Source organism: Natrix helvetica (assembly GCF_964273705.1).
Source record: "Natrix helvetica genome assembly, chromosome: Z".
Classification (NCBI taxonomy): Eukaryota; Metazoa; Chordata; class Lepidosauria; order Squamata; family Natricidae; genus Natrix; species Natrix helvetica.
The window spans coordinates 70,368,736-70,394,270 of record NC_138554.1 but is presented as its reverse complement, the minus strand read 5'-3'; the positions used below and the strand labels follow the sequence as shown (position 1 = coordinate 70,394,270).

The 25,535-nt window shown below is 38.7% G+C and overlaps 1 protein-coding gene across 3 annotated transcripts in view; it reads right to left on the bottom strand.

The window, feature by feature from the left end:
• The window catches only part of GLI3 (GLI family zinc finger 3), a 371,021-nt gene that overhangs the window by 196,284 nt on the left and 149,202 nt on the right, over positions 1 to 25,535 (bottom strand). For all 3 annotated transcript variants that reach the window (XM_081932570.1, XM_081932572.1, XM_081932571.1), the window contains exon 3: positions 22,680 to 22,922. In XM_081932570.1, the coding sequence (XP_081788696.1) occupies positions 22,680 to 22,922 (243 nt within the window). The remainder of the gene's footprint in view (positions 1 to 22,679; positions 22,923 to 25,535) is intronic.

Here is a 25,535-nt window from a genome sequence, read left to right as displayed (position 1 = left end):
CTGGTCCACTAATTTAGTCACTTTCTCAAGAGAATGAAATAAGATTTGTTTTGTATGATCTGTTTTTGGCAAACATATGTTAGCTTCTGGTTATACCTTTGCTTGCTTCTAGATGGTCGCAGATCTGTTACTTAATTATCTTTTCCAGGATTTTTCCAGATTGATGTAAGGCTGATTGATTGGTATGTAGTTTCCAGGATTCTATTTTTTCCCTCTATTCTGGAAAATATGAACTACATCAGCTCTTTTCCAGTTCTCTGCTAATTCCTCGGTGCTCTAGGATCCTTGAAAGATATAGTTTAATGATTCCAAGATCAAGTCTACTAGCTCCATCAGAACTCTGGGGTGTTGTTTGTATTTTATGATTTATGTTGATTTCTTTTATTAGTTATCCTATTAAGATTCATGCTGATTGCTTATTTAATATTCTATGACTATCACTAAATGTTGTATCTTATGATTTTTGATGATTGTATTTTATGACTATAATCATGATGTAACACTTGTTGCTTGTGTGTACACTGAAAGCTTATGTATCAGAAATACATTCCTTGTGTGTATCCAATAACCACTTGGCCAATAAAGAATTATATTCTATTCTAATCCACCAGGACCTGGTGATTTGAATTCATCTATATTGGACAAGTGTTCTTCTACCATTTTCTTGCCTATTTTAATTTGTTTTCCTAGTCTGCCTTTTACAGTTCTGCTTTTGGTAAATCGTGCTAAGTTTTCTTTTTGCATAAAGACATATGCAAAAAAAGAATTAAGCAGCTCTGCTTTGTCTCTGCTGCTTGTCACTTCCTTGCCATCTTCTCCCATTAGTGGATTGATTGTTTCCTTGTTTCTTGGTTTTTTTATATGTTAAAAAAAACTTTTTTATTTTTGATATTTGCTGCAAGTTTTAGTTCATTCTGAGCCTTAGCTTTTCTAATTTCATCCTTGCAGATTAGGGCTATATGCTGGTTTTCTGCCTTACTTATATACCTCTCTTTCTATTTTTTTACCTCACAGAAAAAGAACTTTTTACTATTTCAAAATATATTGATTTTAATTTATTTTTTATTTTATTACTCTATTTTATTCTATTGTATTCTGTTTTATTCTATTCTATTCATTAAAATTTATGTGTCACCAATTTCATTAAAGATGACTCTGGGTGGCTTATTAACATTAAAACTAGCATGCATTAAAATAATAAAACATTTAAAAAAATGATAAGCAAAATCATCTCGGCTTTCATATACCATATATTAATCTAGTGTAACTATTTAGAATAGTTACTAGAACTTTGTACATAGTGAACAAAATGACAAATTAATCCAACCAAGTATACCAGAATAAAATATTCTAAAATGCAATCATGCACTGCCACATCACATTTGCAAAGAAACAAATGAAGTTAAATGAGGACATACTAATCAACATAGAGGCCTCATGAGAGCAAATACAAGCCTGGAGATTAATTTATTTGAAATGTAAATATAACATGGGACCTAAAAAGTTAGAGAGAATATTTGAGATATAAGCATACTAGATTGGGTCATGTATAAAGAGACAGTGCTAGATTCAACTTAAGATCTTCTGGAGGGTTTCAGGAAGCTATCCATCACTACAAATGGATGACCATGAAGACTAACTCATGAGATGTCAACGATTGAAACAGTTTAACCTGCTTTATCAAATTGCTGTTGTGGGGAAAATATAAGGAACTCTTGAGTAAAGGTAGAATATAAATTTAACTTCTAGTATCTGTAGTCAAAGAGACCTTCCATGGCAAGATGAACAGAGATTTCTGTCCGAAAAATATGAGAAGAAAATGTTTTAAATTAGAGCTGTTTTAAATTAAAAGAGAAAAGCAAACAAGCAGCTAGAATAAGGGACATTAAATCTGAATAACAACAAAGGGAAGCATATTTTCCACCTTAACCACTTCTATTCCAGATCATCTTCAAATCATAACTTGAATCTTAGAGCAGCAATGGAAGACAGCTGTTGGGAGAACATTTTGGAATAGAAACTATGCAAAAGGAATGTTTAAATTGCTCATTATTCATTGTCACTTCAAAAGCAGGGAATATATAGGATGTCAGCAAAAGGAAATATTAATTAGTTTTCTTATTTTCTTAATCCCAAAGCAACCTTAAAATGTGCCATTACAGAGGAATACTAACATGAATCAGTCAGTTTTGTGTATTTATTTGTATACTGGAAATATTGGAAAAGTATTGCTGTTTTGATTTCATGCACCCCTCTATTTCAAGATCCTGAACATGTAACTCTTCATAAAGGAAAATGTAGGAGTTTAGTTTAATTTAGTTTAGTTGTCATTGCACTTCGTACAATGAAATTAAATGCCATCTTCAGTGTATATTATAACTATAAAAATAAAACACAAACACACATCCTTCACATTCTATACAATTGAATTGAAAACCCCTGATATTGCATTAATATTGCACTATATAGTAGAATTCAATATGGTTACTGCCCTGGGATAGAAGCTGTTTTTCAGCCTATTTGTCCTTGTTTTTATTATCCTGTACCATCTACCAGATGGTAATAGTTCAAAAAAAGGGTGTCTGGGATAAGATGGATCTTTAAGAATATTTTGAACTTTCTAAAGGCAGCGGGAGATATAAAGTTCTCCCAAAGGGAGAGAGCAACCAATGATCCTGTGGGTAATGACATTTAGAGTGCTGTTCTATCTGCCACTGTGCAATTGGCAAACCATACACAGGTGCAATAAGTTCTCTCTATGCACTCTCTATGGTGCAGGGGTAGAAGGTCACCAGCAGTTTTTCATTCAGTTGTTGTTTCCTGAGAAGTCTCAGGTAGTATAATCTCTACCGGGCCCTTTTGGCCAGTGCTGCAATGTGAGTGCCCCAGGTCAGGTCTATTATGCTAACACCCAGAAACTTAAAACTGGCCACTTGCTCTACTCGGTCTCCATTGATAAGCAAGGCCTGGATGTCTGATCTGTTGCTTCTATAGTCCACTATAAAGTCCTTGGTGTTAAGGAGCAAATTATTGTCTCCACACCACGAAAGCAACCGGTCCACCTCATTCTTGATAGACAGACTCACACACACACACCTGAGATGAGTTCCACCAATGTTGTACCATCTGCAAATTTAGTAATAGCATTTCTAGAGTAAGGGACTCAACACGCAACCCTGTGGTGAACCCTTTAAGAATAAGGGCTGAAGAAATATGATTACCTAATCTGACCCTCTGAGAGCGACCAGACAGGAAATCCATAATCCAAAGGCAGATTGAATAAGAAAGTCCAAGATCCATAAATTTAGACACTAGTCTATGGGAAGTATTACGGTTTAGGTTTAGGTTTATTTGGATTTATATGCCGCCCTTCTCCAAAGTATTACGTTAAATGCAGAGCTAAAATCTACAAAAAGCCTCCTCACATAGCCCCCCCCCCCACTGTTCCAAGTGAGTCAGAGCAGTGTGAAGAGTGATGGCTATAGCATCCTCTGTAGATCTATTTCTTCTGTAGGCAAACTGGTGTTTATCAAATGTATGCGGAAGACCAGAAATGATGTGCCAGCAGACCAATTTCTCAAAGCATTTCATGATGATAGGAGTGAATGCCACTCGTTAGTAATCGTTGAAATTATAAATAGGGAACTTCTTTGGCAGCGGAACAATGGTGGAAGCCTTCAAATAAGATGGAATACCTGACTGGGATAAAGATCAATTGAAGATTTTTACTTATACTGAAGAAGTCAAACATGGATTTAATGTCCTGAGCGAACAGATAATTCAGGAGGTTGATTGACTGATTGTATTTAGATGTTAATTTCTGCACATTTGGAAAACAGAAGGTAAAAAATACTTTAAATGCAAAAAAAAAATTGAAAACAAAAATCTAAACAAATATAATTAAATTAATCATTAATAATTAAAAGTATGATGAAACAAAGAATCTTGGCTACTCTTTCAGAAGGAAGAGAAAGTGCAGTATATAGCTGTTACTATTATTTGTTTGAATGTTTGTTTATTGGTTTTAGTCTCTCATCTCTAGTGACCACTGGAGGAGTTGGAAGCAATGTATGAAAATGTCTTCTCCCATGTGACAGACAGATGAGCTCTAACAGTAGCAGTATCTTCAAAATAGGCTATCCTACAGAATTCTCAGCAGGTTTGTAGCAGGGAGGCATCCCATCACATTGTCCAGTCTTAAGAAGCATGGGCTTTAAAGCTCAGTGCTGTACCGGTACTTAAAAATCTGTCCAGTAAATAACTACCATGTTTCCCCGAAAATACAACCTGTCCTGAAACTAAAGCCTTGCCACATTTTTCGCGTGGGCAAAAATATAAGACCACCCCTAAAAATTAGCCCCCTGGACAATCCCCCCCTCCAGCCAGGCAGAGTACCGCTCGCTGACCTAGCAGTATCCCAAAGGCACCAAGCGGCGGGAACGAGGTGGGGGCAAAGGGACTTGCATTGCTTGGTGCTTTTGGGGTAGAGCTAGGTCGATCAGCGGCACTGTGCCCAGCTGAAGAGGGGGCGTTGCTGGGCAGCTGCTCTCTTGCGAGTGGGCTCCCGAAGAACCGGGCACAGCTACAGGGTCGAATGGCTGTGTTGCGCTGTCACAGCAGCAACACAGCAGCCATGAGGTGATCAAGCTTGCGAGCAACCGCCCGGCAACCCCCTTTCCAGCCAGGTACAGCGCCGCTGACCGACCTAGCAGTACCCGGAAGGCACCAAGCAACGTGAGCGCCTGTTCGCCACCCTCCACCTCCCGCGGCTTGGTGCCTTCGGAATGCCCCTAGGTGAGTGAATGGGACTCTGCATGGCTGGAGGGAGGGGTTGCACAGCGGCTTTTCTGCTCCCCTCTCACGCAAAGGGCATCTCCGCTGCTGGCGCCGCCCGCTGCCTGGTTTTTTTTTTTCAAAGCACGGAGGACGGATGTCGCTCTGGGAGTACACTCTATAGTTGTGGGCTGCAGATCGTACAACCATAGAACGTACTCCCAGAGCGACATCTGTCCTCCGTGCTTTGAAAAAAAAAACCAGGCGGCAGGCGGCGCCAGCAGCGGGGGTGCCCTTCACGTGAGCAGGGAGCGGAAAAGCCACTGTGCAACCCCTCTCTCTAGCCATGCAGAGCCCCATTCACTCACCTAGGAGTATTCCGAAGGCACTGAGCCGCGGGAGGCGGAGGGCGGCGAACAGGTGCTCGCGTTGCTTGGTGCCTTCCGGGTACTGTTAGGTCGGTCAGCGGCGCTGTACCCGGCTGGAAAGGGGGGTTGCCAGGAGGCTGCTCACGAGTTTGGTCACCTCATAGCTGCTGTGTTGCTGCTGTGACAGCGCAACACAGCCATTCAACCCTGAGACTGTGCCCGGCTCTTCGGGAACCCAGTCGCAAGGGAGCAGCCGCCCAGAACCCAAAAATAAAAGCCCTCCCCTTTAATAAACCCAAGGCCATATTTCATGGGTCAAAAAAATATAAGATCCTGTGGTATTTTCAGGGAAACACAATAGCAGATTTCTATACTTTGCTTTAAAAAGGTTAGATCATTAAATCTGATATACAATACATCACTGCATTCTTGCGGCCCAAGACAATTCCTCTTCACTAAAGGTTGAACTTTTGCAGTTGCAGTTTAGATAGCAATTTATACTAACCAAAATGTATTTAGATATGTTAAAAATGAAAACTCATTTTTCGTCTTCAAATTTATAAAATGAGTTAATTATAAAACTCTAAAAGACCACTTTAGATCAGGCTGCAGCCTTATTCTGCTTGTACTGCACACAACTTCAAAGGCTAAACTTGCTATGTTTTGACCTGCAATGATTAGAATTCTCTTTGGAAACAGTGTTTTGTAATGTACAAAGAGTCTGAAAGTAGCTGCATCTGTTTCCAAAATTTTACTATTTTAAGCATTCTTCCTAAGTGAGTCACAAGTACTGTAAAGCCCTAATTATAATTGACATATAATAGAAGGGGAAAAGGAAATTCCTGTTTTCAGGACTCCCTGAGAGAATTCAGATTAATTTGTCCTTTGGGATCAACTTTCCTTCTAAGATCAGAAAGCAGCGAAAAAACATCTGTTACGCATTCTCAAGGGGTAGAATATTTTCATCTTTCAATATGGTATTAAAAGGCACTCACCCTCTTCCCAAAATAAAAAGAATAATTGTCAGTACCATTATAAACAAGATACTGAAGAAAAATATTAGAGAAAAGGACATACTAATCAGGGGGAAATAAACAAACTTAATCTAATATTGCCAATGTATAGCTCTTACTGAAAATGTGGGTAAAATCCTTATTCCATCTTAATCAAATAACAGACTTAAAGGACAATAACTAGAACAAATGTCCTGAAGGAGATCTGGGAAACTGTTATTCCTGAAATTATCTATTATTTTCTAGTTGATTCGGGGCATTCAGACTTTAAATATATTTAAAAAAACAACATAATCCTTAAAAATAAAACTAAGTAAAACCAATGTGATTTATGACTTTTAAAATGCTGCATCAGCAAAAGTCTATTTATGAAAAAATGAAAAGAGATAGATAGATAGATATAAATATGGAGAGATAGCGAGACAGAGATAGATAGATATAGATACATATAGATATACTAAAGATATACTACAATATTTATACATTGGAACTCAACTCCACAACCACTATCAAATCAGTGTCTCCTAATAGAATTCTCTTAAATTATATTTTTTCCTAGCCTTCTTATAAGATTGCAAAAATGTTTATCATTGACATTGTCTTACCCATTAAAATAACACAAACTTATATAAATATGAATTCAAACTTCCTACATAATTCATTTTTAATTAAATAAAAGAATATATCTAACTTACGTGCATATTTTTTTTGAAAGTGGGATGGTTTTTCCATTCTGGAAAACTAAGATCACTTCTGGTATAAACAAAGAACTGAAGCAAGTAGAAGTGGTATCATTGGTAGGAGTGGTAGTTAAAAATACCACCCACTGAGAAGACCAGAGAGATGGGGACAATAAAAAATGCCTATATCTTGACAGTACTCTACTCCACATAAAGTAAACATCTGTGTTTTTAGATTTTCAGTCCTCATAACTTTATCTGTTAAAATATGAATATTCTTCAATCATGTAAATGATTTCCAACTCATTCTCCAATCTACAAAATGGAAAATTGATGTCTAAAGATGCAACATGAGTTTCTGAAATATAAGAGCTTTGGTGATCACTTCATTGATGAAATCTTAAAATCAATGATAGTGCAATTAAACCAGTGTCACAATAATAATTTTATTCTGAGTCCCTAAATCTTCTCTGGAAACAGATGTAGAGAGGGAATGTGATATAGCAGCATTTTATATCACAGCATTTTAAGTTCATTGCTCAACCCTGGAGCACAAGATCATTCAATTTAACTTTAAAAATGTGTAAAGTTCAGATCTATTGGAATATATCTAGCTGAAAACTCATGGATGAAGAGCTCTTTCCAGGTCTTTAATGAATGTATGAATCAATCAATCAATCAATCTGTCATTTATTTGGAGTTTCTTATCTAATGTCTGATTAGGAGATGGCATGTCTTTAAAATAAAGAAGTGATTTTTAAAAAAATATAGTCTGAATATAGTCTGTTTTAATCAGGCAGGTTACTTGATGGGCTGACCTGGACACTAGGAGAATATCGTCCAGGTAGCAGAGGATCCTGATGGGAGATGATTTGATGTGGGCTGCTAGAGCTGCCAGCAACTTTGTGAAGACCCAAAGGGAGGGCCCAGTACTGGTAATGCCTCCCCCCAAAGGAGAACCGAAGATATCTTTGGTGGTCTGCGAAGATGGGAACATGAAGATAAGCTTTGGTTAAGTCTACCGAGGTGAGGAAATCGCCCCTCCTGACTCCCTCCAGGATGGTGTGGAGGGAGTGCATTTTGAACTGATAAACAATGTGGTGGTTCAATGACTTTAAGTCTAGGATTGCTCTCCAACCCCCAGAAGCCTTTGGTACCACAAAGAGGTGGGAATAAAACCCCTGATCCCTTTGAGATGGGGGAACCAGTTGGATGGCCCAAATCTCTAGTAAGTGTTGTATGGCTTGTTCCATCAACATCATCTTGTGAGGGAACTGGGAGATCATGGTACAAAATGCTCCTGAGGGGTGGAGGAGAACTCTAGAAGTAGGCCAAATTTGATTGTTTGGATTACCCAATTGTCCGTCGTGGTCTCTTCTCAGCGATGGGCGAAAAATGCTAGACAGCCCCCGATTGGGAGAGAGTCCACATAGTCACTTTCACTTTTGGAATTGGCGATTACCTCCCACCGGTAAGACTTCTTGAGGGGGGAAACACTGGGCGTTTCTATTAGACCTGTCCTGATGGGATCCCTGTCTAGGTGGAAAGGATTGACGTTGCGGACGGGGGAAACTATGCAAAAAGAATAGAATATGAATATGAAGATATATGTATACTAGGAGTCTTTAATTGCAATTGTAAATAATGGAATTGACTATAAATCCACAAAGATAATAATAATAATAATAATAATAATAATAATAATAATAATAATAATAATAATAATAATAATAATAATAATAATAATAATAATAATAATAATAATAAAAATTTGAATTTATTAGCTGCTCCCTTTCCACACAGGACTCGGGGCGGCGTACAATAAGACATATAAAAACATAAAACATATGTGCAAACACATAAACATCCAAATACACACATATACAAAGACATACATGCACGGAGGAGGTAACAAATTACATCACATTTGGACAATTAAAAATCACCATTAAAAACCCCATTAATAATAACACAATTTAAAAATTTAAAAGGACTGTCAGGAGGAATAAGAAAAAATTTACGGTTGAGCCAGGCCAGATAATTGAAAGAGGTGGGTCTTCAGCTGTACACGGAAGGAGCGGAGATCGGAAGTAATCCTGATGTCACGGGGGAGGTCATTCCACAGGGCTGGGCCCATCACAGAGAAGGCTCTGCTCCTGGGTGTCGCCCCCCGACGCTGTTTAGTGGACGGCACCCGAAGAAGTCCCTCTCTGTGTGAGCGGATTGGTTGTAGGGATGTATGGGGCAGGATGCGATCCTGCATGTAACTAGGTCCTGTGCCATGAAGCGCTTTAAAGATCGTAATCAAAACCTTGAAACGCACTTGGTAGACTACAGGAAGCCAGTGCAGCTCGCGCAGGAGAGGTGTTACAGGGGAGTATCTAGTCCTCCCCATAATCACCCGCGCGGCCGCATTCTGGACCAACTGCAGTCTCCGAGTGCATCTCAAGGGAAGCCCCATGTAGAGAACATTGCAGTAGTCCAGGCGAGACGTCACCAGCGCGTGGGTGACTGTGCGTAGGGCATCCCGGTCCAATAAGGGGCGCAGGCGAACCTGATGGAACGCCCCCCTTGCCACGGCTGTTACATGGTCGTCAATGGACAGCCGGGCATCCAGGAGGACGCCCAAATTGCGCATCCGTTCCACGGGGGCCAATTGCTTGCCCCCAATGGCCAGAGATGGAAGCATCTGGTTGAACCGGGAGGCCGGAAGCCACAGCCACTCCGTCTTGGAAGGGTTGAGTTTTAGTCGGTTGCCATCCATCCATGAACAAGAAGCCAAGAAAAACCCTACCCAAAACATTTTTCATGATGACGGAAGAATTAAATTTGCAAGACGTTTAGAGAATAAGACACCCAAAAGAAAGACAATATACCTTCTACTCAAACAGACACTTATCTTGGTGAAGAATAGATATGATGTGGGTGTCAACAGTGTTAATACTCAAAACATTCAAAATAGACATAAGCACATGGGCTGATCATAATCCAATAACACTGACTTGAAAAGGACAGAGGAAAAAGGGGAGATGGACTTTAAACTTAAGAATATTAAATGAAAAAAGTTTCCAGAAATGTATGGAAGAGGACAGACTTATTTCTTCCAGGAAAATAGAAAGGAAGACACATCATTACAGAATGTATCGGACACCTGTAAAGCATATATCAGCGGCCTCACAATGACATATTTAGGGAAAAAGAATAGGCAGAATAGACAAACTCAAAAGAAGTTGGAATTAGAATATAAAAGTTTGGAAATGGAGCTGCAGAAAAACCCACAAAACAAAAAAGTAAAAAATACATTGGAACTGCAAAAATATAAATTGAACCTGATAGAAAATGAAGATTTGGCAAACAAAATAAAATCGGCAAAATAAAACTTTTTTGAAAATGCAAATAAACCAGGATGTTGGCTGGCCTACAAGTTGAAAAAGAAAAGAGAAAATAAAACTGATAAACCAACTGGTGGATAAAGAAGGGAATCTACAACATTCAAATGGAGAAAAGAAAAAAATAATTGAGAACAACAAGCTGTATCAACATGAGAGGGTACCAGAAGGGAAAGAAAACCAGAATAACTAAGATCCCAGAAAAATGTAAGAAGGCACTAAAAGAAAGAATTACAATGATGGAGGTAACATAAGACATCAAAAGGCAAAAGAAAGGGAAAACACCAGGACCAGATGGATTACCTGCAGAACTGTACCAAACACTACAAGAAGTATTAAGTAATGTAATATTAGAACTATTTAATGACTTACTAAGGGAGGAAAAGATACCAGAAACATGGACGGAGGCATATATAACGCTGATACCAAAAGATGAGTCAGATCTACAACAAGTAAAAAATGACAGCCCTATTTTATTACTAAATGTGGATTATAAAATGTTTGCATCAATAATGGCAGAAAGAATGAAGAGATTCTTAAATGAACTTATACACATAGACCAAAATGGATTTCTCCCTAAGAGACAGATCAGAGACAATATGCGAATTGTATTAAATACACTAGAATACTACAAAGCCCACTCAGAGAAGCAAATGGCATTGCTATTTCTGGACACACAAAAGGCCTTTGATAATGTGAATTGGCAAGTTATGATAATGCAATTTCAAATGATGGGATTTGATGAGAGATTCATAAATATGATCAAAATGATATACAACAACCAATAGACAAAGCTAATATGATAAAATAAAGAGGTAAAAGGGATGAAGATCAAGAAAGAAGAATATAAATTACAAGCATTTGCAGTTGATTTGGTGTTTATTATGGAAGATCCAATAGAAATAGGGCCAAAACTAGTTGAAATAATAGAAGAATATGGAGAAGTAGCGGGCTTAAGATTAATAAAGATAAAACATTTTTTTTTGTTTTATCTTTATTAATATGAGAGAAAAACAGTAAAGAGAGTTGATGGGGAAATTGGATATATAGGTGGTGAAAAAAGTGAAATATTTGGGTATTCAATTGAGGTGTGTAACACTAAAGGAGGATAACTATTATAAGGTGAGAAAACAAATAGAAATAGACCTGCAAAGATGGAATAACCTACAATTATCACTGATGGGAAGAATAGCAGTAGTAAAGATGAATATACTACCAAGATTGCTATACCCATTGCAAACAATACCGTTAAAATTAGGGAAAAAATACTTTCAAGGATGAATAAAATAGTGGGGTAATTTATATGGCAGGGGGGGGGAAGCAAGAATTAATATAAAAATGTTGCAAGGTGCAAGAGTTTGAGATGGATTTGGATTACCAAACTGGGAATTGTATTATCAAGCAGTGGGATTAGCTTGGATGAAAGAATGGATTCTACTGAGTAATACAAGATTATTGACATTGGAAGGTCATGATTTGCAACTAGGTTGGCATGCTTTTTTGTCGTATGGTATACATGGCTATTTTCATTATATAAGGAATGGATTGTTAACGATATGGGAAAGAGTGAAAGGGAAATACTATTTAGAAATACCAATGTGGCTTTCAACAATGGAAGCATTGACACATCCAAATATCAGTAGTACGAAAAATATCATTAGATATAAAGATATTTTAACAGAAAGGGGGAATTAAAACAAAACCAAGAATTAGAAAAAGGAATTGATATAGGATGGTTTCCAGAAATGCAAATACAAGCAAGATATGAAAAAGATAAAAGGGAATACGGTTTTAACTTAGGAAGTTTGGAGTTGCATAAGGTATTTATGGGAATGGAAGAAAAAATAATTAAATAACTATATAGCTACCTATGAAGAACTAGCTTAGAAGAAGTGGTTAAATATACAATGTTAACTTGGGCAAAGAACTTTGACCACACGATTGAGCTAAAAAAGTGGCAACAACTATGGGAAAGGAACTATAAATTAACCATGTCAACAGTTTATAAAGAAAACTTATACAAAATGTACAACCCATGAGTAGGATGGGGACAAAAATTAGGTAGTATTAGTTCCTGAATTTTATGAAAGGATGAGTTCACTTTGGGCGTAAATGCTGGATCTAGATGGAGAACGACCCTGTCTGCATGAAAGATGCAGAGGTCGTTTCTAATTGACAGAGCTGTGATTTCAGAAATTCGTCTCACTGAAGTCACTGAGATCAAGGAGACCTTGAGAGTGAGATATTGTAGAGACGGTCTGTAATGGTTCGAATGGAGTCTTGGTGAGAAAGTCTAAAACCTCGGTCAGGTCCCAAGTTTGATACCTATCAATAGTGGGAGGACGAATGTTGGTCGCTCCACGGAGGAACCACGTGTGTCAGGTGAGAGATGGACTCACCTGTCGGTAGAGTTAAGACTGTAGAGAGGGCAGCCACTTGACGCCTCAATGTGTTTGGTGAAAGACCTTTGATGAGGTCCAATGGGAGAAAGTTTAACACATTAGCCAGAGAGGGAGACAGAGGAATAATGTTAGAAGAGGAACACTACTTGGTAAAGGCTCTCCAGATCGCATCGTATATTAGAGATGTAGAAGGGCATCACGAAGCTTGTATGGTTTGAATGACACTGTCCAACAGCCCATCCGCTCTCAGCGCCCTCTCGCTCAACTTCCACATGGTTAGTTGCAACCAATGCGGATCTGGATGATGGATCGAGCCTTGTGAGAGGGACAGTTTGTACAGTGGAATACGCCATGGAAGTGTTACTGATAGCGTCATTAACTCCCCGAACCAGGGACGGTGGGGCCAATGTGCCAGAAAGAGAATTTCCACCTCCTCGTCTAGCATTTTCTGCACCACCCTCTGCATTATAGGCAGAGGAGGGAACATGTATAGAAGGCCCAAGGACCACAGGCACCACAAAGTGTCCACCCCCTCTGACCCCAGAGATGCATACCTGGAGAAATATCACGGAGGTTGGGCGTTTCCCCTTGTGGCAAAGAAGTCAAGTACCGGTGTCCCGTATCTGTGAGACAGTTCCCGGAAGAGGTTGTGTGAGATGCTCCACTCACCGTGGTCAATCTGGGTGCGACTTAGCCAGCCAGCCTGAGCGTTATTGACACCCGAAATATGTTCTGCCCTGAGAGAGAGAAGATGGGCTTTTGCCCAAAGCCCCAACAGCCACGCCTCCCTCATTAGGGGTTCGGACCTTGTCCCCCCTTGCCGATTCACATGCGCCTTTGCGGTGGTGTTGTCCGTGAGGATGAGGTCATGGATGTTGCACACTGTGTTCTGGAATCACCAAAGGGCTAGATGCAGTGGTGGGTTCCTGCCGGATCGCACCGGATCGCACGCTCCCTTTCGGCGCTAAACCCGGAAGTACGGTCTTGCCCCGCCCCTGGCGACGCGACGACGCTTGCCGTTCCCAGCCGAGCTGGTGGAGCGCAGGCAAGCGTCGTCACGTCGCCAGGGGCGGGGCAAGACCGTACTTCCGGGTTTAGCGCCGAAAGGGAGCGCGCGATCCGGCAGGAACCCACCACTGGCTAGATGGATCGACCGCAGTTCCAGCCAATTGATGGTGTTGGCATGATCGGCTTGTGACCACAGTCCCTGTGCCATCCCTATTTGGAGGTGGGTCCCCCACCCCATCAGACTGGCATCCATGGTAAGCGTGAGGCAAGCCAGCTCTCGAAAGAGAGTCCCATGAGTCAATGCCGGTGATAGCCACCACCCCAAGGATGTTGTCATGTGCCAAGGATGCAAACCTGTTGCAAAGAGCAGCTGAAGTCACTCTTCTGGTTCGATAGCAGGTACCACTGCAGGCAACAGCTATGGAGGCATGCCCATGGCATGATGGAGAAGCAGGCCACCATCTTCCCCAACAGACGAGACAACTGGAGAAGTTGGGCTCTGCGACAGGCGCTGATTATTCTGGCCAGATCCTGCAGGCTGTTCCGTCGATCTGCTGAGAGGAACACTTTGCCCTGCACAGTATCTATTATTTATTTATTTATTTATTTATATTTGGTGCTTCTAGACCGCCCCCTCTCCCAAAAGGGACTCGGGGCGGTGTACAGCCCATACAGAATATAACAAAATACAATAAAAAAGTTAAATATGTACAGTTGGCATGGAGGAGGTTAAAATGCAATTAAAAGAACTGTACAAAGCTAATATAAATATAAGTTTAAACCCCTAAAATAGACACAATAATTAAAAAACCCCTAAAATAACCAGATGATAATACATTTGCCAGGAGGGACAGTTGTAATTATGCCAGGCCTGCTAATCGGAACAGGTGGGTCTTCAATTTTTGCCGGAAGGAGCGGAGGTCAGAAGTGGTTCTAATGTCGGGGGGGAGGTCATTCCAGAGGGTTGGGCCCATCACAGAGAAGGCCCTACTCCTTGGTGTCGCCGGTTGGCATTGCCTAGTGGACGGCACCAGGAGAAGTCCCTCCCTGTGTGAGCGAATTGGCCGCAGGGATGTATGTGGGAGGATGCGATCCCGCAAGTAACTAGGTCCCGGTATTAAAGCTCCCAGATGAAGGATACGAGTGTCTAGAGTCAGAAAGCTCTTTGCGAGATTTATTGAGAAGCCTAGCCCCTGAAGGACTTGAATGGTGGTGTGAATGTCTCTGTGGCCCTGCCTGATGGAGGGGGACAGCAAGAGAATGTCGTCCAGATAAACCTGGATTCGAACTAGTCTGGAGCAGAGGTAGGCTGCTGCCACCGCCAGAATCTTTGTAAAGACCCTTGGGGCTGATGACAACCCAAAAGGAGGGCTCGGTACTGGTAATGAGTTCTCCTGTACTCAAACTGAAGAACTGTCTGTGTTCGCGAAGGATGGGAATATGCAGGTACGCCTCCGTGAGGTCCTCTGAGGAGAGGAGGTCGCCCTTGCGGATGTTCTCCAATATGGACTGCATCTTGAACTGTCGATAAATGACAAATTGGTTCAAGACTTTGAAATCCAGAATTGGTCTCCATCCCCCCGAGGCTTTTGGCACTATGAACAGCCAGGAGTAGAACCCTTGGTGTTCTTGGCCCTTGGGAATAGCTTGAATGGCTCTGATCTGAAGAAGATGGCAAATGGCCTGTTCCACCAGCTGTCTCTTTTGAATGTCGCGAGACACTGGACAAGGGACAAAATGTCTCAGAGAAGTGGAGAGAAATTCTAGGGTCAGATCCCATTTGATGGTTTTCAGAACCCAAGCATTGGTTGTTATGTCTTCCCATCGTTCCACAAACACAGCCAGTCGGCCCCATATTGGGAGGTCCTCCAGACAGTCACTTTTGACATCTGTAGGATTGGTTGAAGCCCCCTCTAACGGATTTCCTTGGAGGGTATCACTGGAAAGTTCTATTGGACTATCCTGCTGTTGATTGGAGCCCTTGAAGAAACCCTAGCCCTTGAAGAAACCCCCGTCCTGCCCTCGAAAGGGCGGACGTCTATAGAAGGAAGAAGATGTTCGATTGTCTGACTTGCAGAAGGTCAATTGAAGGACCTTATGCTTGTCCTTTGACTCCACTAATAAAGGCTCTAAAAGGGCCCCAAATAGACTTCCCCCAGAGAATGGGGAAGAAGCCAGACGCCACTTGGCTCTGGCATCAGCTTGCCAATTTGTTAGCCACAATAACTGTCTGGATGTGACGGTAGAAGCAATAGCTTTAGAAGCAAAGCGAGCTGCATTGAGCACTGCATGAGAATTAGAATTCCCTATTGGGAATCCTGCTCTGGAGTTGTTTTAACCAAAGGAGACAGATCTGCTAAAAAATGAAAAAGAAGTGGAAGCCCTAATATCCCAGGTTGAAGCCTGGTGGCTCTTGACAAGTGTTTGTTCCAAACGCTTGTCTTCATCTTTAAGGGAATCCTCCCATGCTCTGGCAGCTGCATTAGGAGAAGCCAGGGACACCACTGGCAGGTCTTTGGAGGGGAGATCAAGAGTCTTAACTAAAGCAGGTCCTATGTTATACAGACGTTTATCTAGGCATTAGGCAAAGGGCCGGAGCCAGGAGAGGCCCATTGTCTTTGTACCACATTCATAAAAATTCTGGGAGAAGGAACAACCTCCTTTTCAACAGTGGGTTCCAGAAAAAGAGGATCTTCTGAATCCCCCGTCTCAGGGGATGCAGGAGCTGGAGTAGACTTAAAGCCAACAATCTTCTTTGCCTTGAACAACAAGGACCAAAAAAGAGCAGGTTTAAAAAGTCCCACAAATGCAGATTGATCAGGGCCCAGATCTTCATCCTCAGAGAAGTCTGAATCCCTGGGCGCCTGCTCTTCTTCGTCCCCCACCGTGGAAGGCCAAGACACAGAATGTTTGGAAGAAGCCTTCCCAGAGGAATACTTCTTTTTACTTTTAGATTTGGAACCCTCAGACTTAGATTTAGAGCTATGGCTAGAAGAGGCCCGCTGCCTCTTCACATCAAAATAAATTTTATCTCACTTTCTGCAGGCTCAAAATGGCATCTGCTGCTATCCCTGCCAGGGAAAACAGGCAGTGATCCTCCCGAGGGCTTTGCAGCCACTGTGCTGTGCTTCCGACAGAGGCCACAGGGTTACCACCCTTGGGCTTGTCACCGGGGCACTTTCCAGTCATCCGAGATGAAATAGAAGTGTCAGAGCCACTCCACTGCCTAATAGGAGCCATCGCCACCACTGCCTGTTGCTGCCTCTACATGTCCTATTTTTATCTTCCGCCCAACGTGTTTTTGGCCGCTGCACGTCCCATTTTCAGCTTCCACCAATTCCATTTTCGGCCTGTTCCAGGCGGCAGGAATAGGCGGCGGGGATCGCTACTGCTCATCGCTGCCATCACCACAGCCACCTATTGCTGCCTCCACATGTCCCATTTTCATTTTCCGCCCATCCCATTTTTGACCTCTGCACGTCCCGTTTTCAGCTTCCACTTGTCCCGGCTTAGCCTGTTCCAGGTGGCAGGGATAGGTGGCCACCTGGAACGGTCCAAAAGGGGGACGGGCAGAGGTTGGAAATGGGTCACTCGTACGCAGTGATGGGTGGTGGTGGCAATGAGCGATGATGGGCGGTGGCAATTCCCGCAGCCTAGAACAGCTAATAGGTCGTATTCCAGGAGGCCACTCCAACCACCAAACACTGCTCATGCTAAATCAGGCTGTGCTGAAGCTGACCAGGCTGTTTGCTGCAATGAGGCAAATTTCTGGGAGCAGAAGCAGATTTTTTTTTCTTGTTTTCCTCCCTAAAAGCTAGTTGTGTCTTATAGTCTGGAGTGTCTTATAGTCCACAAATTACGGTAAATAAAAGCATGAACAACATATCCTGAAAAATGCAATATTTTTCAACTATAGAGAATGAAGAAATTACATACACGCTACAGCAGAGAATAGTGTTGTTTTCACTATCTGTTCACCAAAATTAGAAAGAAACATAAAATAGATGTCTCCAGTGAAGGACTAGCTGTAGCAATAGGAGGACCATCTTATGATTAAATAATCAGAATTCTTCCTGGAGACTACTTGAAAGCATTCAACATTCAGCTCATTATAGTATCTATTTTAACAATCAATATATAGCCTTAGGGCCCTGAATCTTTCTTGTTTATTCTGTCTGCAGGCATTCTCTTGCTTATCTGAATATATAAAAAGGTTTTCTGCCAAGCAGCTTAGTTCCCCAGCTCAGCAAAGGCGGGACAAGACAGGAAAGAAAACGAACTAGGAAACTTACACTAAGAACGTCTTTATACACATTCCCATTGATATGGAAGCAAGCAATAACCTATCCTTGTCATTTGCTCGAATAAATGATGGGACTATGAAATATAAAAGATGTTGTCAACAGGTAAGTACTGTCAAAAGTTAAGCATATCCGTACACACACAGAGAGAGGGGGCGCGGGGGGATAGACATTGAACATTCCTTACTAAAATTCAAATATATGTTTCACCTTCATTTAATTTATAGACCATGGGTTCAGTTACAGAACTGACAACTCGAGTGTGAAAACATGCTGTAGATAAAAATAAAAGTAATATATTAATCTTTTATAATACTTAATACAAAATAACAAATTAAAATATAGCTTCCTTCATAATCTTTTGTAGACTTATTCAAATGTTCAATATACTATGAAGCTGATGTTTCAGGTTTCAGTGACTATATAAATAAGTATTTTACAGGAAGATTTATCCCAATGTGGACTTTTAGGTTTTCAAACAATGTGACCATTTCTGTTTTGAATTCATCTGTTTTGCTATTAATTGTCATCTCTTTTACCTTTTTCACTATTATAGTCTTCTCAAGGGTTAGGGTTAGGTCTTAAGATAATGTATCTAGGAGGAGGAGCTGACGTCGCGACGATACGACATGTTATCTTGGAGCTCCAAGATCGCCGTCAATATCTCTGCCGCTGGACGGTCCTTTTGGACCTAAACCGTCCCGTAGAGACAGTGATAGAGAAGGGCACATCCTGCTGAGATCAGGGACATCGCAAAGCGGCTAGATTAAGCTAGAATTAAACTTAATGTGTTATCTTTTTTAATTTTTTTCTTTTTACGGATGGAATTCTTACAAATGTTTCCTACTTTTTAAATTGGATTGGTTGATTTTTCTTCTTCTATTTTTCATTTCTTTTTTCATACTTATAGATTAAGAATTTCTTTTTTTTACAAAGCCTGATCAGATTGTTTTTCTTTTAAGAACTTTTCTCCTTAAGTTTGGAATACAAAGAAGGATGTAAAAGCAGAGGAGAAAGAAGTAATACTACCACTTAGAGGCTGGAGGCTTGGAAACATTGTTTTTCTCTTTTTTCTTTGAACATTTGACTTATATCTCAAGGCTTTTGAGTTTGTTTATTGAAAGTGATAGTGGGAAGAGCACGGGATGTTTATACAGATGCTCTTCTGGAGTACTATCAGCAACTGGACTGGAGTGAAGAGAAAGCCTTGACTTGAAAGATTATAATGAACTTGCTTGAAATCTAATAAAAAAGCCTTGGATGTTATAGTGGCAGTGTTTATAAGTTGGAATAATGGTGCAACATGAAAAAGAAACATTAATATTGCAAATGATTATGCTAGAAAATCAAAAAATACTAGTAACAGAGAATATTGAGAAGAGAATGGAGAATATAGAATACAGAACAGGAAAAATAGATGGAAAAATTGAGGATACTTATCAAACGTTGATGAAAGTTGAGGTCAGAGTTCTAAAAATTGAAGAAAAAGATGAACAAAGAGACAAGAAAATTGTTGATATTGACAGTAAAATGAGCGTGGTCGGAAATGGCAAGAGTGGAATATGGAAAGGGGAGATCAACGGATTGGAACTCTATCTCTGACCTCAAAATATAGAAGAAGAAAAGAGAGAAAATTTGATCGACGTAATGAGAAATTTTGGTAGAAGCATCGGTGATAACCAAAAGCAAGCTATTGGAAGGAACAGATGGAGGGTTTCGAGTTTTTACAAGATATGCAATGAGCAACAAGTTGCTAAGAGAAGTCCATATAAGACTTACTAAGAAAGTAATCAGAACACTAATACTACAAATGGCAAGGGATATAAGATTGCACTACTACTGGAAGGACACAGGATGATGTAATGGAAGGTCATAATAAAAACTAAGTTTAATATAGTTAAATTTAGAGTATTATGTATAAAATGGAGTGATAATAGTTATAGTCAAATAACTGTGTAACAATAATAATAATGCATATATATATACACCAGATTGATAATATGAAATTTTATACAAATTGTAAGTGAGAACTATGGAGAGGATGTTTAAAAGTCTTTTATTAAATATAAACAACTTTTATATATAATATGGTATAAAGATGTAATATTATTAGATGATTTTAGGATGTAATGAAATGTCATCATATAGATTTACTTTAAATTTAGAATATTTTATATAAAAGGATGTAATAACAGTTATAGTCAAATGAATGTTTAATAATCATAATAATTGTTGATATATATCCAATATATATATATTGGATTGATGATATGAAAATTTGTGTAAAATTTGCTTGACTATCGATGGTACCCTTAGGAATCATCTTTGAAACCAAAATTCGTATGCATCAATTACCTTTTTCTCCCACAATTTAAAAATTCAACTTTCACTTCCATATAGTATTAGAGGGGAAATCATGGCCTGCACAATTCTGATCTTAATAGAAATACACATAGCATCTTTTTAAAGTTGCTGCTCTAAGTTTTTATATGTGGCATATATTTTTTTGTATGTTTTATTAGATCCTTTACTTTTTGATAATACAGAATCTCACAGAGACATACATACATACATACATACATACACACACACACACACACACACACACCTGAAAGACACAAAAACAGTTGTAAAATTCTCTTATGATTTTTCGTCTAAAGTTGTTTCGCTTACTATAAAGTGATAATCCATTTTATCAGTAATTAATAAAGCAATGATATAAAGTCTAAAAGAAGTTTCTTTGGCATATTAATATGGCACTTTTCAGCTAACCTATGGGATGAAAATGCTAACAAAGATACCAAGTGATAGAAACACACCAATGTTTTCCACATATTATCTTGCATAAATTGATCCTTAATCTCAATTTTGACAAAATTACTCTTTATTTACTGATTATAGTACTGTAATACTGTAATATTTCAGTCCTGTGATACTAAAAAAAGACACACCAAAGTCAAAGGATAAAATAGTATTTTTCCATATTTAAAGTAGGCTTTAAAACATGTACATCTAATTTGCAGTTATAAATATATATATTTGTTGTGAAAGAAACACTGCCAGATATAATGGTCATATTTTTACATTTTGGGGCATTATATAAGACACAACAATCTGAAATATCTCTAACTGAAAACTACTACAAAAAATATTTTGGCACTAGCTGCCTGTAATACAAGATCTAAAAAGATCTGTAAGGCAGGAAATATTTGATGACAAAATTTCCCAAAATTATTGGGAGCTGGAGGGAGGAGACATTCTATACTTGCTGTAACTCAGTCTTAATCAACTATTTATCATTCCAAATGAGAATAAATCAGATTCATGCTATGAAAACCATTTCATTTTCCTCTTAATACAAATGAAGTAAACTGTGATTTTTATTATGACCTAACAAAGTACACATATATCCATAAATATAAACACATAGGGTATTCTGGTTATTTGCTGTTTAATGGTTTTCAAGAACAATAAACTTTTAAAGATAAGGATACTCAATAAATTTTAATGGGAAGCTACTTATGTGCACTTGTCTTCTTAACTTTATTAAAAATCTAATATACATTCAGATCTGAGTTACAATTTAATACAAACACAAAACTGAAACATTTTCCATGAAATGCAGGGTAAATTAAAACCCTTCCTTACCCATCCTTATTATTCATACTTATATTTTTTATTATCTGATTTTGTTTTTCAAAAAGGCTGTTCAATAATCACACTTTTGTGCAAGACATACTTTGATCAATATTCTGATGGGTGAACATTCTTCTTTATTACTAGTCAACTGATGAAAGAATAAAAGACCCAATGAGAAAGAGGAATGCAGTAATTAGCCATCCTGAATAATGACTTTTTGCTTCAAAATTCTAACATTCTGAATGAATTTGCGGAGGAATATCAAAGGAGAAAGGATTAAGATTGCCCCTCAGTCTACCTGGGACTTAGTTTATCATTTGTTTTGAGAGCATGAAATATTGAATGGCAACTACAAATCACAGCCAGGTGATAAATCTATTACATAAAGATAGAGGCTGAGTCTTTGAGATGTAGAAACATATTTTTTTACAGACAGAGTATAGAGACATTTAAAGTGTGGGTTTTTTCATCTATTTCTAACTGGATGTCAGTTGTCTAACAATCACTAACATCTGTGTGCAGGGGTCACTTAACTTTTTAACTGTATGTTACTGCCTGATCAAGAATTCCAAAGTTGCAATTCATAACGTTCTGTCATTTTTGTTATAGTTGGGAGCAGAGCCAATGTCCTTGTCGGCACACTTCCATCATTATAAAAAAATAACATGTCAAAGAATCCTCTTCAATTTTTGTGAAAGAAAAAGACATAACTTTTTAGTACTTCCTATCATGCCTTCTGCATGCTATTAAATTTAAGAAAGTTAGAATACAAAAATTCCTTTTATTTCTTGTAGTTTTTAGGGTTAAGCAGGAGCAGCACAATGTAGCAAAAATGATTGAACTCAACTTATTCAGAAAGCATTTCGGAATATGTATCTTTTATTAACTGTAAATTATTTTTTCCTCTCTCCTTCTCTCTCTACCACCTTCCCTTTCTCAAAACTGATTTATAAATTATATAATTAACTTTTATCTATATATGAACTTTCTTGCAGCAGGATTAAAATACTGCTGCTATGGTAAATGCTAGGTGAAATAAGAGCTAGTAAAACTTTTCTGATAACTCTTTAACAAAAATGATTATGTTGTAATTTCTAAGTACTTACGATAAGGAGGCTCCATATAACCATTTCTGGGGTCCATGGCAAAGACTGCCCCACGATAAGGTAGTGAAGGCTCAGGAAGGTATGATACAGATCCATGGATCTCTTTTTTGATTAAAGAAGCCCTTTCTTCACTAGATGTGGAAGGTTCTTCACTGATTTTACTGAGGCCTTGTCCACTTTGTGGCTGCATTGTAATTGCGTTTCTTCTCTCTTTGTGATAGGTTTGCCCAGGACTTTCATCCTCTAGGGAGAAAAAGACAATTTGGGGAAAGAAAGAAGTGAAACTTTTAAACCAGCTATGGCATTCAATCAAAGTTTTCTTTACAAATTTTCCCACCCCTTTAACGAAGCAAGCACATGTGGGGTTAAGAAAAAAGTTTCCTAAAAAAAAAAGTGAAGGAATCGAAACGATTAAGTGCAAGTTGGATTTACACTGGAGAGCATCTTCAACCCATTCCTTAATGAATTTACCAGAGAATCCATTAATCATAGAGAAATACTGACTTGTTCCCCCCACACCACATTTCTGGGACAAGAAGGCTTAGAAGTTTTTTTTTTGGGGGGGGGGAACAATTTGTCACAAATCACAGAAGACCCCTGCTAGCAGAAACTAAATCAAGCTTAGCTACCTACTGTGCTTTATACTTCCCAGCATGGTCCTTCATATCCAAAAAGGAGAGATTGTTGGAAAGAGAAAGCTCCTTGCCATTAAAAAATATAGTTATTACATTTTTGAAAAAATGAAGACCTTCTAATAAACCTGTATTGAACATATGGAACCACATGATACAGAATTTGGGAGCAGAAAAGTCACACAATCAGCATTTACTACTTGAAATGTTATCTTAATATGTGCCTCAACACATATTTATGAACACAGATCATAATACATGATTGGTAAGTGTGGATCCAATTCAATTCAATCAATATTTTTTCTACAAACATTGTAATTTTATATTCTCAAGTATCACATCTGTCTATGCAAAACAAGAGAAAGCAACAGACTTGACAAAGTTTACAAATTTTCACTAGAATTCATAGCAGAATGGTTCTCAAAGATCCCAAGTATAACTCAATTAGAAAGTGGAGTATGTTTTCCCCAGCTAAGAGAAACAAACTGCTTGCCACATTCTATTTCTCTTTCAGTGGCAGCACATCTCATTGCAACACTTAAAAGAAACAAGATTAATACAGGTGGCTTGTTTTCATGCTGACATTTTAAAATGCTAGCAACCTCTCTAAAATGCTTCTTAGATATCTGCAATGAAGTTTTTGTCTTCAACAAAAGGCACTTCCTATTTCATATAGTTGAAAATACATTTAAGACATTTTCAATATTCATCTAAAATATAAATCAGCAAAATTATTTATAAATATAATCTATCAAATCGGAATTATAGTTGCCTACAGTTCTTAGATCAGTGAATAGTTGTAAAGGATGTTGACATAAGTTTCATATACTATTACTACTATATAATGTGTGAAATTGTCTACCATATTTTTCGGAGTATAAGATGCACCGGAGTATAAGACACATCAAGGTTTTGAAGAGGCAAATTTAAAAAACAAAGTTTTTGCACTCTGCAAATCTCCCCAAAACAGGCCATTTTTCATGAAAACGGGCCCTCCCCCCCCAAAAGGGCATGAATAGCCCTTAGGAGGCTTGTAGAGTAGTTGTGGGGGACAAGACACAAGCAAAAAAATGGGCCCGTTTTTTGTCCAAAAAAGCACATGGATAGCCTTTAGGAGGCTTATAGAGTGCTCCTGGGTCTGGGGGGGGGCATAATTGAGAAAAAATGGCCCCTTTTGCTCATTTCTGCTCTGCCCAGCCCCCAGGCGCTCTCTGAAAGCCTTCTAAAAGCTATGCACGGCCATTTTGGTGAATGGAGCTGGGTTTTGGGAGGCAAAAAATGTTGTATTCAGTGTATAAGACGCACCCAGATTTTCAGCTTCTTTTTTGAGGGAAAAAGGTGTGTCTTATACTCCAAAAAATACGGTACATCCCATTTAGTTACTGTAAACAAGGAAGATAAAACTATTAAATTCCACGAACAATGCTACTACTTATTGCTTAATAGTTATAAAACACATTAAGAAAAAAATTAAGCACTATTAATGAAACAAAGTAACAATTAGATTAGTAAAACATTATTGATAGTTGGGGAGGATATAATTTGTGACATGAGTTTGAAAAAAACCATGAGAAGAATTTTTACTTTTTAAAAAGTTTTAATAGATTTAAAACTATTTCAGATGTGTTGCATGTTTGGAATACCTTAATGTAAACTTTAAAACATTTGAAGCTTTGATGTTACATTCATTAAAATAAGCATCTCTTCATTTGCCAAATGCCATTAGTTTTCAAAGAAGAAAGGTGTTTAAGGATTAATTCTCTTGGATTGAAAAGTTGGTCCTGAAAAGTACAAGTAAAAGCAAATAAATCCAAGACTTTTTTCTTTATTTGATACATCCAGAAACCTTTTGGTAAATAACAAAATTGCAATGAAATAACTAATATGCTTAGAAATAAAATAGACTGCATTAACCCTACTCTCTAATTTAATACTTTTTCATAATGTACCCTTTGCATCTTATCCCAAATGTTCACAAACAAGATCTATTTTCCTTTGGAGATGGAAATAAATGGAGAGGAGTCTATAATATTCAGAAAGTTTTCACATATTTTAATCAGGCAAATTTAGGTTAAAACACCGTGCTAAGTGATCTTAAGTGTTTAACTTAAATATGCTACAAAGATTGTGGAGTTATATTTAACCCTTACTTAATTTACCCCATAGTATAATATACAGATAAACCATTACTTTATACTGAGCTCATCCTATCCAAACAACTAAC